This window comes from Chiloscyllium plagiosum, chromosome 6 (genome assembly GCF_004010195.1).
Source record: "Chiloscyllium plagiosum isolate BGI_BamShark_2017 chromosome 6, ASM401019v2, whole genome shotgun sequence".
Classification (NCBI taxonomy): Eukaryota; Metazoa; Chordata; class Chondrichthyes; order Orectolobiformes; family Hemiscylliidae; genus Chiloscyllium; species Chiloscyllium plagiosum.
Genome location: NC_057715.1, coordinates 112020827 through 112036469, shown reverse-complemented (window position 1 = coordinate 112036469; position 15643 = coordinate 112020827). Strand labels below are relative to the sequence as shown.

The 15643-nt window shown below is 44.7% G+C and overlaps 1 protein-coding gene across 7 annotated transcripts in view; it reads left to right on the top strand.

Annotated features, from left to right (window-relative positions):
* The first annotated feature begins 838 nt into the window (after positions 1 to 838).
* Positions 839 to 15643, top strand: part of pnpla4 (patatin-like phospholipase domain containing 4) — a 49985-nt gene continuing 35180 nt past the window's right edge. Inside the window, exons 1-4 of one of the 7 annotated variants that reach the window (XM_043692415.1) lie at positions 839 to 982; positions 2775 to 2865; positions 4310 to 4463; positions 4779 to 4964. In XM_043692415.1, the coding sequence (XP_043548350.1) occupies positions 4785 to 4964 (180 nt within the window). In that variant the 5' untranslated portion in view covers positions 839 to 982; positions 2775 to 2865; positions 4310 to 4463; positions 4779 to 4784. The other 6 variants (XM_043692414.1, XM_043692416.1, XM_043692417.1 and 3 more) reach the window with 6 other exon arrangements.

Genomic DNA, 15643 nt, shown 5'->3' with positions numbered 1-15643 from the left:
TGTAATTGTCAGGACACAGCGCCCCCTGTAGCCTGGGAGGTGTAATTGTCAGGACACAGCACCCCTTGTAGCCTGGGAAGTGTAATTGTCAGGTCACAGCTCCCCCCTGTAGCCTGGGAGGTGTAATTGTCTGGTCACAGCGCCCCCTGTAGCCTGGGAGGTGTAATTGTCAGGTCACAGCGACCCCCCGTAGTCTGGCAGGTGTAATTGTCAGGTCACAGCGCCCCCATGTAGTCTGGGAGGTGTAATTGTCAGGACACAGCGCCTCCTGTAGCCTGGGAAGTGTAATTGTCAGGACACAGCGCCCATTGTAGCCTGGGAGGTGTAATTGTCAGGTCACAGCTCCCCCCTGTAGCCTGGGAGGTGTAATTGTCATGTCACAGCGCCCCCTGTAGCCTGGGAGGTGTAATTGTCAGGTCACAGCACCCCCTGTAGCCTGGGAGGTGTAATTGTCAGGTCACAGCGCCCCCATGTAGTCTGGGAGGAGTAATTGTCAGGTCACAGCGCCCCCTGTAGTCTGGGATGTATAATTGTCAGGTCACAGCGCCCCCTGTAGCCTGGGAGGTGTAATTGTCAGGTCACAGCACCCCCTGTAGCCTGGGAGGTGTAATTGTCAGGTCACAGTGCCCCCATGTAGTCTGGGAGGTGTAATTGTCAGGTCACAGCGCCCCCTGTAGCCTGGGAGGTGTAATTGCAGGTCACAGCACCCCCTGTAGCCTGGGAGGTGTAATTGTCAGGTCACAGCACCCCCTGTAGCCTGGGAGGTGTAATTGTCAGGTCACAGCACCCCCTGTAGCCTGGGAGGTGTAATTGTCAGGTCACATTGACATAGCGCCTGCGCGGTCACATCACAGTATTTCAGCAACACCTGCATTGACATAGCGCCTCCGCGGTCACATCACAGTATTTCAGCCCAGTTTACACTGTAACGTTGAGGTTTGCACTCGTATTGGAGTAGGGTTTGAATAATGTTGTGCCTCAGGTAAGCGAGCCGCTCTTTGAGAGTTAATTGATTAATATAACAGCGATTGACCATTGAACTACATGATGGGCCTCAATGGTAGTGCCCCTACCTCTGAGCCAGGAAGCCAGGGTTCGAGCCTCACCCGCTCCAGAGGTGTGTAATAACATCCTGGTACAGGCTAATTAGGAAATAACATTGATGTGTGTGTGTGCCTTTGATTGGGGGACCTGGGTTGGAAGGTGATGCACACAAACGGTCTCCTATGTTCGTAGGTTAAGGTGGTTCAAGGACTCTCCCAGCACAATACCCCTTTTAGTTACTTGAAAAGTGTTTTTGTAGCACTTCAGCCTCACGCCGTGATTGATGGTCATCACTGTGGAGGGTGTCAGGTCGGTCAGAGAACCTCCCTATCTGTGGGCTGTGCAAGGGGTCATCAGACCTAACTGGCTGCCCCTCCTTCACAGCTGTGTTCGCCCCTGGGTATCCTTGGAGAGGGAGTAAGGGGTAAAAACAATGACAATGTGTTGCTGGAAAAGCGCAGCAGGTCAGGCAGCATCCAAGGATTTTCAGCTCTGATCTGCAGTCCTCACCTTTTCCCTGCAGATGCTGGGAACCAGATTCTGGATTAGTGGTGCTGGAAGAGCACAGCAGTTCAGGCACCATCCGAGGAGCAGTAAGGGGTGTCCACCAATACCCTCAAAGCCTTTAGAGAGAGCTGGGCACCGCAGGCGCTGGGGTGTCTCATCTCGCTCTCCCAATGCTATCCTGTTTCCCCCACCTTTTTGTTTCTTGTTTCTGTTGCACTGCCCCTGGTGAGAAGTGTTTGTCAATTTGTCACTTGTTTGGTGATTGAGTGTTTTGGTGGTAGATTTCTTGAAAAACGAATTAGTACGCTGAGATTAAAAAAAAGGCTGGAAAAGCTCAGCAGGACTGTGGAGAGAAATCAGAATTAACCTTTTGGGTCTGGTGACCATTCCTCAGAACTAATAACCTGAGGTTTTTTTCCAATCTATCTGACGCACTACGGTTCTGTATTTTGGGAGCTACTCTTGTAGCCCACCTTTGAACGTTTTCCAAATCCTCCACGATACCAACGAAAGCTGCACACATTATTCTGACTGTAATCAGGACAATGTGCTGTACTTTGTTTCACATTGATATGTTTTGTCCTCTATCGAGGAGCCCTGTCAATGGAACTTGATCACCCCTTAGACGTGGCTGCAGTCCTTTGAATGAGCAGTGAGATCTATGTCATGTCCTCATATAGGGGAATGTTAAAGATCCCATGTCACAGTTTGAAGAAGAATAGTAGAACTAGTGTTTGGGCCATTGTGTACTTCAACTGAAAACATTCCCTTGTGATTATCTCCTTGTTGCAGGAGGTTATTACAAGCAATCCATTGCAGCTGTTCCTGCTTTAGAACAGTGACTATACTTAAGTGCTTAATTTGCAATGAGATGCTTTGGCACATCCTGAAGTCCTGAAAGGTGGTGTATCAATGTGTGAACCATTACTGCTTCTCAGCATGGGTTATGGTCCTTCAGAGAATTATGAAGTGTAATGCTAAGATCTTTTACAAGTTTCTGATTTCAGAAATGTTCCCTGTAAAATATGAGTATATTCAGCCTTGGTCCTCCTTTGTGCTTATCTGGGTTGAATGTCATTTGCAAAGTCTTGACCCATCCTTGAACCATTGTTAAGTTTTGCACCTAATTTTTCCATTGGCCTAACGTGTACATGTATTCATTAAAACTTTAATGTTTCCTGTACTTCACGCTAATTAACATTCTGTATTATGCTATTCAACAGGTTGTTTAAAGAAGTAACAATCCTGGGCTGAGTTCATCGAAGTGTGGAGTACAAAAGATAGAAAATTCTGCTAGACCTTTACTAATTGCTGGTAAGTACCAGTGTCCAATTGTGGCCAATTCTGGGTGCCATGGCTTTGGTAAAATGTCAAGGTTTGACCTGACTGTCTCTGGGGTGGTTATAAGGATAGACCAGAAAAGTTGGGATTGTTCTCCTTGGAATCCGGTGAATTCTGAGTCAATTTAATGGAAAGCTTCAAAGATAACCTGGGGTTTCATGATATGTAGGGAGAAACTGTTTCCGTTGACAAACGTCACCAATCATAGGACTTGGGGACATCAAGATGTACAGCTCACGAAATAAGACCTTTCGGCTCAACCCATCTATGCTGACCAGATATTCTAAATTAATCAAGTCCAGCACATTTGCCAGCACTTGGCCCACATGCCTCTTAAACCTTTCCTATTCTTGAACCCATCCAGATGCCTTTTAAATTTTGTAATTGCACCAGCCTCCACCACTTCTTGTGACAACTCATTACATACACGTACCACCCTCTGCGTGAAAAAGTTGTCCCTTATATCCTTTTTAAATCTTGCTCCTCTCACCCTAAACCTGTGGCCTCTAGTTTTGGATTCACCTACCTTGGGGAAAACATCTTGACTATTCATCCTATCCATGTCCCTCATGACTTTATAAACCTCTGTAAGGTCACCCTTCAGTCTTAGACACTCAAGGGAAAACAGCCGCAGCCTCTCCCTAAAGGTCAAGCTCTCCAACCCCAGCTGCATCCTTGTAGATCTTTTCTGAACCCCTTCGAGGTTAACAACATCTTTCCGATGTCAATAGGTGTGAAGCTGGAAGTCCTGACAATGGGTTTCGGCCCGAAGCGTTGACTTTCCTGCTCCTCGGATGCTGTGCTTTTCCAGCTCACACATCTACTGACTCTGACTTCCAGCATCTGCAGTCCTTACTGTCTCCCAACATCTTTCCTAAAAACAGGGAGACCAGAGCTAAATGCATTTAAAATAATTGGCAAAATAACTGGATTGGGGAGTTTCTTTTCACACCCTTTTCTGAGTAAATGAGAAGAACTAATTAATTAATGACCTGTCTCTTGAAAGCCGCTGCTGCTATAACAAAAGCTTCAACATAAGTCAGTGTCATTTCCAGGGCTAGTGTTGCACTGCAACTCCTGAGGCACCCACTGACCACTCAAGAATCTCAAATGTACTGACTTCCTCCCCAAGGGCACCCGTAGAAGAGACATAGGCAATTGCAATGAGCAGCCCTTTCAACCATCTACTGCCTGGATCTGTTTACAGTCACTTTGTCCACAGACAGTTCATCGCATTGAGTTGTTGCCACGTGGAATGCATTGCCTGACATAATCAGTAATACGTTTCAATGAGGAAATGAAAAATACTAAAAAAAGGAATAAATTGCAGTGCTGTGGGAGAAAGAGCAGGGGAGTGAAACTAATGAGCATCTGAATAGCTACCTTCTATGATTCAAGGTTCCATAACCTTCCACAGTGTCATTGAACCTGCATTTGCCAATGGTTCTAGCAGGCTCTTGGAGCTAAATTCGATGCTCAAGACCTCCTGTTGTTGGTACAACTAGTATTCACTGAGAAAAACAACATTGGAAGGACCACAGAGAGGCCACCAGCCTGCGCTGCATTACACAGTAAGTCTCACCAATGCTGAGAGTTGTTTCCTGGCAACAAATAACAGAACAAGTTGGAGAAACTCAGCACGTCTGGCAGCATCTGCAGAAAGAAAGCAGAGTTCGTCTTTCGTATCCCGGGGTGACCCTTCCTTCGCAGCGACTCTGCTTTCTCTCAGACCTGCTGAGTTTCTCCAGCTATTTCTGTTTCTGTTCCAGATTTCCAGCATCTGCAGTTTAATTGTTGTTTAACGGCAGCTTGTCGCTGGAACGTGGCCCGAGGTGGGGGCTTCCTTTGTATGATTTTTATCTTGTTTTTTCTTTCCATTCACACAGTTAACTATGTGTCCCCTGAACCTGACTTTTAGTGCCTGTGGATTTTTGGGAATTTACCACTTGGGAGCAGCAGTTGCTCTTCACAGACATGGGAACAAGTTACTCAGTAAAATACAGAACTACACAGGAGCCTCTGGGGGAGCTTTAGTTGCTGCTGTTCTGCTATCGCAACCTGAAACACTGGAGGTGAGTAAGATAGGAATTATAATAAGTGCACAGCCATGGATTATCTGCAGTCAGGATTTTCATTAGGTAGACTTTTGCAAGCAAATCAGAATTTCCACATGATATTGCCACATCTGTACATTTAATGCTGTTTAATCTCACTTCCCAGCCCTCACCACGTGCTTTTTTTTCCACATTTTTTTTTCTTCCTTTTCAAGCATTAATCTGATGCTAGATGTTACTATTCCAATAATATAATGGAATACTGCAGATGCTGGACATGTGAAATTAAAGCAGAAAGTGCTGGGGAAACTCAGCAGGTCTGGCAGCATCCGTGGAGTGAGAAACATAATTAACGTTTTGTGTCCAATAGGAACTCAAACTTTCAGAACTGAAGGGGGCTGATAAGTGGTGGTTTTCATCCTGTAGGCAGAGGGGGAAGAAGGAGCGAGTTGAACAGATGCTGAGGATGCCCAGAGTAAGATATAAATGGAGTGTTAATGATGGTAAAGGAGGGTTAGAGATGTAAAATGGGTGTAAATGATAAGTATGAAAAGGAGAAAATGGGTCCACTCTACTGAAAGCAAAGGCAAGGAGAGACAAACACGGCTGTCTGGGGATGAGGGATTGGATGTAAGAAAAGTGGAGGAGAGAGGTCATCTTCAGAGGTTGTGGAACAACATATGGAGTCTTAGAGCTGCAAGATGCCTAAGTGAAAATTTAATGCGTTGTTTCTCCAGCTTGTGTTGAGTTCCATTGAATTACAATAACAGAGCTAGAACAGAAATATGGCACGGTGGCTCAGTGGTTAGCACTGCTGTCTCATAGCGCCAGGGGCAACTGTCCATGTGGAGTTTGCACATTCTCCCCGTATCTGCGTGGGTTTCTGCTGGGTGCACTAGTTTCCTCCCACAGTCCAAAGATGTGCAGGTTAGGTAAATTGACCATGCTAAATTTTCCATAGTAATCAGCGATGTGTAGGTTAGGTGCTTTGTTCAGGGGTAAATGTAGGATAATAGGGTAGGGGAATGGGTCTGAGTGGGTTACTTTTCGGAGGGTTGGTATGAATTTGTTGGGCCGAAGGGCCTGTTTTCAAACTGTAAGGATTCTATGATACGGTCGTTCTTCCATAGCATGATGATTACGTTCATGCGCGACCTCTTGTTATAGAAAAACTGAGCTTTGAAACCTGTGCTTAATGTGTTAGTGCTGTAAGCATGTTACAGCCAACACACGTTTTAAAGGTTTCTGCTGTAGGAACAGCGTCAATCGCGTTACAGCAAATTTGCACTGATGAAATGTGCCTTGTAACTGCATTCCCTGTACTCCCATTCCCCTATTCCATCCTGTATAACATTGAGATCATTCAAAAATCTACTATGTATGCTTTAACTTGCAGCAAGTGCTGTTCAGTCATCAACCGCCTTACTTGCTGACCTACTTCGTACTAGATTGGTCAAATTACGGCTTGACTTTTAAAAATTGTCATCCTCGTTTCCAAATCCCTCATGCTGTTGTCCCTCCCTGTCTCTGTAATCTCCTCAAGTCCTACAATCCTCAAAGATATATGTCCTTTTCTAATTCTGGCTTTTGGGAACATCCTCGATTTCAGACATTCTGCTAATCATGGTCAAGTCTTCAAACTAAGCTTTGGAATTCTTTGCTTACACCTTTGTCCCTCTTTGCATTGTTTCTCTCCTTGATGGCAGTCTTAAAACCTCTCTCTTTTTAGCCATATGACCTAATACCTGCTGATCTTGCTTGGTATCTTATTTTGGTTTTATGAAACAGTTTGGAACGCTTTCTTATACGAAATAGATTTGTGTTGATTCCCTTTAGATTCTGTAATTGTGACAAGGCATTGCATCTTTTAGTAACTGTCTATGTGAAACAGCGGTCTTGAATTTTGTGGCAGTAATGACAGCAAAACTGTCAACATTCCACCATCTCTTTTGAAACTGAGGTCTGGAGTCTGTTCACATGCAGTTATTAAAAGATGCAGAAATCAAGTAGTTGCTGTTTCTAAGTTTCCCTTTTGGGCACACTGTTAACATCCCTGAAGTTTGTAGTTAACCAGAAATCCCTGAACTGATGAGAGCATGCACTTTACCCTTTGCTGTAAATTATTCTTGAAAGCTCCTTGTTGAATGAGGTGAATGAGGTATTATAGAGCTTTCAACACGGGAGTAATTTACTAATTTTAAATAGCTTCTCTAAATGAATAAACTGACTTTATGGATGTAGGTTTACTCTCTGAACTGGGAGGTTCATTTCCAGTCGTTTTGTCACCCTGCTAGGTAACCTCTTCAGTGGGCCTCAGGAAGAGTACTGCTGATAATTCCTGCTTTCTATTTATGTAAATAAAAAGCAGGAATTAACAGCAGTGCTTTGCCTGAGGCCCACTGAAGATGTTACCTAGCAAGGTGACAAAACGTCTGGAAACGAACCTTCCAGCTCAGTGAGCAAACCTACATCGAAAACCTCAACCTGAGCTACAAATCTTCTCAACTCACTAATTTTATGCTTGTGAAATATTGAATTTTTCCAAGATGATAAAAGATGTTTAATCTTCTTTTGCTTTAAAAATAGTTTGGCTATATTATTTTGACCGGAATCCCATATTTATGTCCCAATCTTTATTTATTCTGTATAAACTAGTATATTGAAAGGACAATATGCGCTTTTAAATTCCTAGTTTGCTGTCTGTGAGAATACTTTGGTGAAATAGGCTATTTAATCTGATGGTTACCTTTACTCTTACTGGATACCTGGAGATATGTTTCTGCTTACATTAATATATAGCAGGTTTGATTCTTATAATTTTGGAAAATGTGATGATTGTATTTAGTAAACCTTCCAAGGAGTTTACATAATCTATTATTATAAACTCCTTGAGTATTTCAATAAAAGTTTGGAAATCCGGGCGGCACAGTGGCTCAGTGGTTCGCGCTGCCTCACAGCGTCAGGGTCCCAGGTTCGATTCTAGCCCTTGGGCGACTGTCTGTGCGGAGTTAGCATATTCTCCCCGTGTGTGCGTGGGTTTCCTCCGGGTGCTCCGGTTTCCTCCCACATTCCACAGATGTGCAGGTTCGGTGAATTGTCCATGTTAAATTGTCCATAGTTGTTAGTTGCATTAGTCAGAGGGCGGGTGGGTTCCTGTTCGGAGGGTCGGTGTGGACTTGTTGGGCCGAAGGGCCTGTTTCCACAATCTAATCTAAACTAGACTGGGTTTGCATAGATCTGTTAAATATCCCAGATAATGTAATGTTCAACACTAGTCAGTGGAGACATATTTGTCACTATTTTAAGCATCTGGAAAGTTAGAACATTAAGACAGTGAAATGTACAGCATGGGAACAGGCCCTTCAGCTCACCAGGTCTGTGCTGATCACGATGTTAATCTAAACTAATCCTATCTGTCTGCCTATGGTCCACATCCCCTCTATTCACATGTCTGTCTAAATGGCTCTTAAGTGTTGCTATAGAATCTGCTTCTACCACCTCCCCTGGCAGCATGTTCCAGGCACCTGCATAAAAGCTTGTCTTGCATCTCTCTTTTTAACTTTTCCCTCTCTCACCTTAAACCTAAACCATCTAGTATTTGAGATTTCCACTGTGGGGAAAAAGACTCTGACAAACCATTCTATTGCTATTTGTCATAATTTTATATACTTCTGTCAGGTTGCCCTCAACTCCAATGCGAAAATGATCCCAATTTGTCCAACCTGTCCATACAGTTGAACCACTAATCCAGGCAACATCCTGGTAAACCTCTTCTACACCCTGTTCAAAGCCTCCACATCTTTCTTGTAATGTGGCGACCAGAACTGCACACAATACTCCATAGTCCAATTATACCTTGATACAATTGATCACATCTATTAGGTTTGATGACACTCGGGGATTTTTGAAGTGAGGTGATAGTCTGTTTAGCCTTTCTGTTCAAGTCAGATAAACTGTTTTTGAATTTGTGGTAATAATGGTAGAAGCAGTGCACACCATCGACAAGACGCACTGGGGAAATTCACCAAGGCTCCTCAGACAGCACCTTCCAACTCATGACCACTACCATCTGGAAGGCCAAGGGCAGTAGATGCATTGGAATGCCACCACCTGCAAGTTTCCATCCAAGACGTTCACCACCCTGACTTGGAAATCTATTGCAGTGTCGCTTGGTCAGATTCCTGGAATTCTCTCCCTCAGGGCATTGTGGGTCTCCCTACGGACTGCACTGGTTCAAGAAAAAAGCTCACAAGCGCCATCTCAAGGACAGATAGAGAAATGCTGGCCCAGCCAGTGACATCCACATCCCTTGAATGAATAAAAGCAATTTATTTATTGGTCCATGTCATGAAGACAGTATTTTTTATCCTTGCATTGTTATTTGTAGGAGTTTGTTGTGCGTACATCAGCTGCCACAATTTCAATAACGTCTATATTTGAAAGGAGTAGTTATCTAAAGCTCTATGAAAGGTGCTTTATAAATAAACTTTTTTTTTGGCTTTCTCTTAAAAGTCAAACTTGGCATCCTTCCCAAGTCATCTCCTCTTGTGGTGAAGGCGGCTTTAGCCATTTATCCATTTCTGAGTGGAGCAGTTACAGAAACATTACAGAAAAGCTGCAAATAGAGAAATACATTGGCTTTAAAAAGGCCTGGCTCCCTGACTGAGCCAGAACCAATCTGTGTCGCTATCATACTACAGAATGTTCATGGTTTTAAAAATATGAGGCCACTCAGCCCTTTGTCTCTGTGCTGGCTGAAAAATGAACCAACTAGCCACATCCTATTTTCCTGCACTTGGTGCATAGTCCTCCAGGTTACAGCACTTGGTGCTCACTCAGACACTTGTTAAATCAGCTGAGGGTTTCCCTTTCAACTTTCTTTTCACACAGTGAGCTCCAGATCTCTAATTCCGTCTGGGTGCAAAGATTTTTCCTCATTTTCTCTCTAATCTTTCTAAATCTCTGTCTCAGCCTCCTCCGTTGCAAATAGAACAATTTGGCCTATCCAAACTTTCCCCAGAGCTATACTTTATCATTCCAGGAACCTTCACTGTGCTCTCTCCCGTGCAGCAATAGCTTTTCTGTAATGAGGTGAATGAGTTACATATTAATGCATGAACACATAACCAGAGAGACAAGGGGTTAAAGGGATTCCTAAGTGTTTTAACTGGTCATTGGTCACAAGAGTTGACAGAATTGGGCTCAAATTTGAAGCGTTGCAATAACTAAACCTGCTGATCCTGCTTAAGTGTCCTCTCACCAGAGACATGGGACAGGATCGATAGCCCCTAGTTGGATGGGAATGAGGGAGGTTGGGAGATTGCCCTAGCTGAACAGAACCATCTCGCCCCAGAGCTGTTTGTGCAGATGTGGGTAGGGGGTGGGGCATTAGATGGGGTGTGAGTGGGGTGTGGCAGGCCAGGGTGTGGGCGGAGTGAGTGAGGGGTTGGGGTGCATTTGNGGATGTGTGTAGGGGTGGGCAAGGGTTCGATTCCAGCCTTGGGTGATCGTCCATGTGGACTTTGCACATTCTCCCCGTGTCTGCATGGGTTTCTTCCAGGTGCTCCGGTTTCATCCCACAATCCGAAGATGTGCAGGCTAGGTGAATTAGCCATGCTAAATTGGCCATAGTGTCAGGTGCATTAGTCAGAGGTAAATATGGGGTAGGGGAATGGGTCTGGGTGGGTTGCTGTTCAGACGGTTGGTGTGGATTTGTTGGGCTGAAGGGCCTGTAGGGACTCTAATCTCTTTTTAAAAAAACCCATCTCTTTGACGTAATCTTTTGTCACCAGTCCTAATGTTTCCATCTTTAAGTATTAATTTAAAAAAAAGGACAATCTATTTATGATCTTCTGAAGTTTCCTGGAATAGTTTGTTACATCAAAGATGCTATGTGAATGCAACTAATTGTTTTTTAAAGCAGCAGTACTTCCTGCATCGGAGTGTCTGATAAGTGCCCTTTTGTTCTTGTGGTGACGTTTTCTCTGAGCTGCGGTGGGTGAGGCTCCTGCTGGTATCTGTTATACTGCTGTTTCACGCAGTGAATTTTACTCTCACTTTTCTATCTACACCTGCTGTCACTTGACGAGATTTGCATTTCAGTTAATTTTGTGCAGTATTTTCTAGATCTTCTGTGAAATCTGTCCAGAGGCCCTTACATTAACTAAGGCCCGATTGGATACTGTTTGGCATTATTTTGTTGCTGTTGACCATTATTTGAGGTTATCCCCTCTCCCTTCACTCTTCATTTTGATTGGTTCTAGTGTCCCTTTTCCTTCCAGTTATAGAATCATAGTGTCATAGAGATGTACAGGTTGGAAAAATAAGGGGGAGGCCATTTAGAACAGAGTTGAGGAGTGGTGAATATATGGAATGCTCTGCCCCAGAAGGCAGTGGAGGCCAAGTCTCTGGATACCTTCAAGAAAGAGATGGATAGAGTTCTTAAAGATAGTGGAATCAAGGGTTATGGAGATAAGGCAGGAACAGGATACTGATTGTGGATGATTAGCCATGATCATAATGAATGGTGGTGCTGGCTCGAAGGGTCGAATGGCCTACTCCACCTATTCTCTATTGAAACTGACCCTTCAGTCCAACTCATCTGTGCCGTCCAGATATCCTAAATTAATCTAGTCCCACTTGCCAGCACTTGGCCCAAATCCCTCTACCCTTGCTATTCATATACCCATCCAGATACCTTTTAAGTATTGTAATTGTATCCACTTCCACCACTTTGTCTGGCAGCTCGTTCCATACATACACCACCCTCTGTGTGGAAAAAGGTGCCCTTTAGGTCCCTTTTTAAATCCTTCTCCTCTCACCTTAAACCTGTGCCCTCTAGGTTTCAAATCCTCAACCATAGAGAAAAGACCTTGGCTATTTACATTATCCATGCCCCTCATGATTTTATAAACCTCTATGAGATCACCCCTCAGCTTCTGATGCCCCAGGGAAAGTAGCCACAGCCTATTCAGCCTCTCCCAATTGCTCAAACCCTCCAACACCAACAACATGCTTGTAAATCTTTTTTGTACCCTTCCAAGTTTCACAACATTTGCCAGAGAAGCTCTTTAGATGGTGGATAAAGCATGGCCCAATTTCCAACGCAGCAGCAATCTGTCTTCTCCTTGGACAACTGAAACCCAAATTGCTGGAAGATCTCAGGCAGGCCTGGCAGCATCTGTGGAGAGAAATCAGAGTTAACATTTTAACAGGATGTTGCCAGGGTTGGAGGATTTGAGCTACAGGGAGATGCTGAACAGGCTGGGGCTGTTTTCCTTGGAGCGTCAGAGGCTGAGGAGTGATCTTACAGAGGTTTATAAAATCATGAGGAGCATAGATAGGGTAAATAGACAAAGTCTCTTCCCTGGGGTCGGTGAGTCCAGAACTAGAGGGCATAGGTTTAGGGTGAGAGGGGAAAGATATGGAGGAGACCTGGGGGGCAGCTTTTTCGCGTGGAGGGTGGTACGGGTGTGGAGTGAGCTGCCGGAGGAGGTGGTGGAGGCTGGTGCAGTTGCAACATTTAAAAGGTATTTGGATGGGTATATGAATGGGAAGGATTTGGAGGGATATGGACCAAGTGCTGGCAGGTCGGACTAGATTGGATTGGGATACCTGGTCAGCATGGACGGGTTGGACCGAAGGGTCTGTTTCCGTGCTGTACATCTCTATGACTCTATAACAGACCGAAACGTTAACTCTCCACAGATGCTGCCAGATCTGCTGAGATCTTCCAGCAATTTCTGTTTTTGCTCTAGATTTCCAGCGTTCACTGTTCTTTTGTTTCTTTCTTTTTAAGGAGCCTGAGCTGTGTCAGAATTCCAACGTTGACGGCTGTGTTGTACAGTTTTTAATGTGATTGTCGGTTTGGTGGAGGTGGAGTGTCCCTACCTTTGAGCCACTAGGCCTGGTTCAAGCCCCACCTGCTCCAAAGGTGTGACATCACATCACTGAACAGGTTAATCAGAAAGTATGTAATGGGGTTGGAAGCTCTTGCAGGAAGTAAAATCTAATGCCTACGAGTATACTTTTAATGCTGTTAGGTGTTAGACCTGGTCCGCTGTTTGCAGTGCTCTATTTTCTGGTCTGCAGTCCCAAAGATGCTTGACTGTTTCTTTCTACATGCCATAAGCCCTGACATTGATTATTATCTTTATATAACAGAGAAAAGACAGGGTGCAAATGGAAAGGTTAAGAGCCCATCTAAACTGGTTTATGCCAGTTTGAATTCAAATGCATGCATAGAGGGGCACTTTAGGTGCCGTGGTAGTGTCCCCTCTCTCTGAGCCAGGGTGCCTGGGTTCAAGTCCCAACTGTTAGGACACATCTCTGGATTGGTTGATTACAAACATCTCTTTAAATGCACACATAGAGCAGGTCTTGTGGTGCAGTGATAGTGTCCCTACTTCTGAGCCAGAGGATTTGAGATGTGTAGTACTGTCTCTCAACAGGTTGATTTAGAATTTTTAAAAATAAACACGTACATGCACAAATGACCAGAAGAGTGTGCTACTGCATTGGCTAGCTGTTATCATTTAGTGCAGAGCAAGTACCACTTTTAAATCTCATTCTCGCTTAATGTCCATGTACCTGCTTTTGAAATACAGTAGAACCCCCGTATCCTCGAATTCGGTTTCTGCGGTTTCAGTTATCTGCAGGTTGCCACAGTCTGAAACTATTACATGGAACATTCCAGAGATAATTCCAGGGGGCTGCGGTGGAGGTATGTTTCCCATTTAAATGATAGGGGTCGCTACTATCCGTGGTTTTGGGCATCCGTGGTAGGTCTTGGAACTTATCACCCATGGCTGGTTGGGGGGGGGGGGTGCAGAGGAGGGGGGAAACACCTGTACAGCATGTACCTGGATTTCTAAACTGAGACATAGACCAGATTATAGTTACCGAGGCAGGTCATTTGAATGGATGCAATTGGGCACACTGACTCCAGAAGCAGAGCTCTGCTACTCGGGAAAAGCAAGTGTTTAGGGACTAACCCCCTCATTCCCCAGGACGTCATCCCAGTGTTTCACACGTTGTAGGTCCTTTCGCACTCTCACTCACTCAGCCACTCACCCACACCCTGAGAGTGCTCATACCTTGCATGCTAACCCAATGCCAACTCATCCTCCGACCAATCCCCTTGACTCCTCGTACCTCCATGCTCCAATACCCACCCTCTTTTAGACCCTCAATGCCAATTCACCCGGTACCTGTAATGGACAGACTTCGGGGAATATTATGAAGTTGCAAAAAATGTAACTCATTCAATGTGTCTCTCACTCCTGTACACTTGAGAGTGAAATAAAACAACTCAAGAAATCTGATCAAAGCTTTTACATTACCTCACATTTAGCATAGAGTCACCGAGTCATAAAGATGTACAACATGGAAACAAACCCTTCGGTCCAACTCGTCCATACCGACCAAATCTCCCAACCCAATCTAGTCCCAGCTGCCAGTACTCGGCCCATATCCGTCCAAACCCTTCCTATTCATATACCCATCCAAATGCCTTTTGAATGTTGCAATTTTACCAGCCTCCACCACTTCCTCCAGCTCATTCCAAGTACCACCCTCTGTGTGAAAGAATTGCCCCATAGGTCTTTTTTATATCTTTCCCCTCTCATCTTAAACCTATGCCCTCTATTTCGGGACTCCCTCACCCCAGGGAAAATACTTTGTATATTTACCCTATCCATGCCCCTCATGATTTTATAAACCTTTATAAGGTCACTCCTCCGCCTCCGACGCTCCAGGGAATACAGCCCCTATAGCTCTCACTAAAGCTCAAATCCTCTAACCCTGCAACATCCTTATAAATCTTTTCTGAACCTTTTCAAGTTTCACAACATCTTTCCGATAGGAAGTAGACTAGAATTGCACGCAATATTCCATTAGTGGCCTAACCAATGTCCTGTACAGCCGCAACATGACTTCCCAATGCCTGTACTCAATACTATGACCAATAAAGGAAAGCATTTCAAACGCCTTCTTCACTATCCTATCTACCTGCGAGTCCACTTTCAAAGAGCTATAAACCTGCACTCCAAGGTCTCTTTGTTCAGCAACACTCCCGAGGACCTTACCATAAAGATTAGATTAGACGCCCTACAGTATCGAAACAGGTCACACCGATCTCCAAAGAGTAACCCACCCAGACCCATTCTCCTACTCTATATTTACCCCTGACTAATGCGCCTAGCACTATGGGCAATTTAGCATGGCCACTTCACCTGACCTGCACATCTTTGGATTGTGGGAGGAAACCGGAGCAGACACGAGGAGAATGTGCAAACACCAAACAGACAGTTACCCAAGGCAGGTATCAGTCCTGCTCCCGGTGCTGTGAGGCAGCAGTGCTAACCACTGAGCCACCATGCCACCCTCATTAACTGTATAAGTCCTGCTAAGATTTGCCTTCCCAAAATGCAGCACCTCGCATTTATCAAAATTAAACTTCATCTGCCACTTCTCAGCCCATTGGCACATCAGATCCTGTTGTAATCTGAGGTAACCCTCTTCGCTGTCCACTACTCCTCCAATTTTTGTGTCATCTGCAAACTTACTAACTGTACCTCTTATGCTCACATCCAAATCATTTATATAAATGACAAAAAGTAGAGGACCCAGCACCGATCCTTGTGGCACTCCACTGGTCACAGGCCTCCAGTCTGAAAAACAACCCTCCACCACCACCC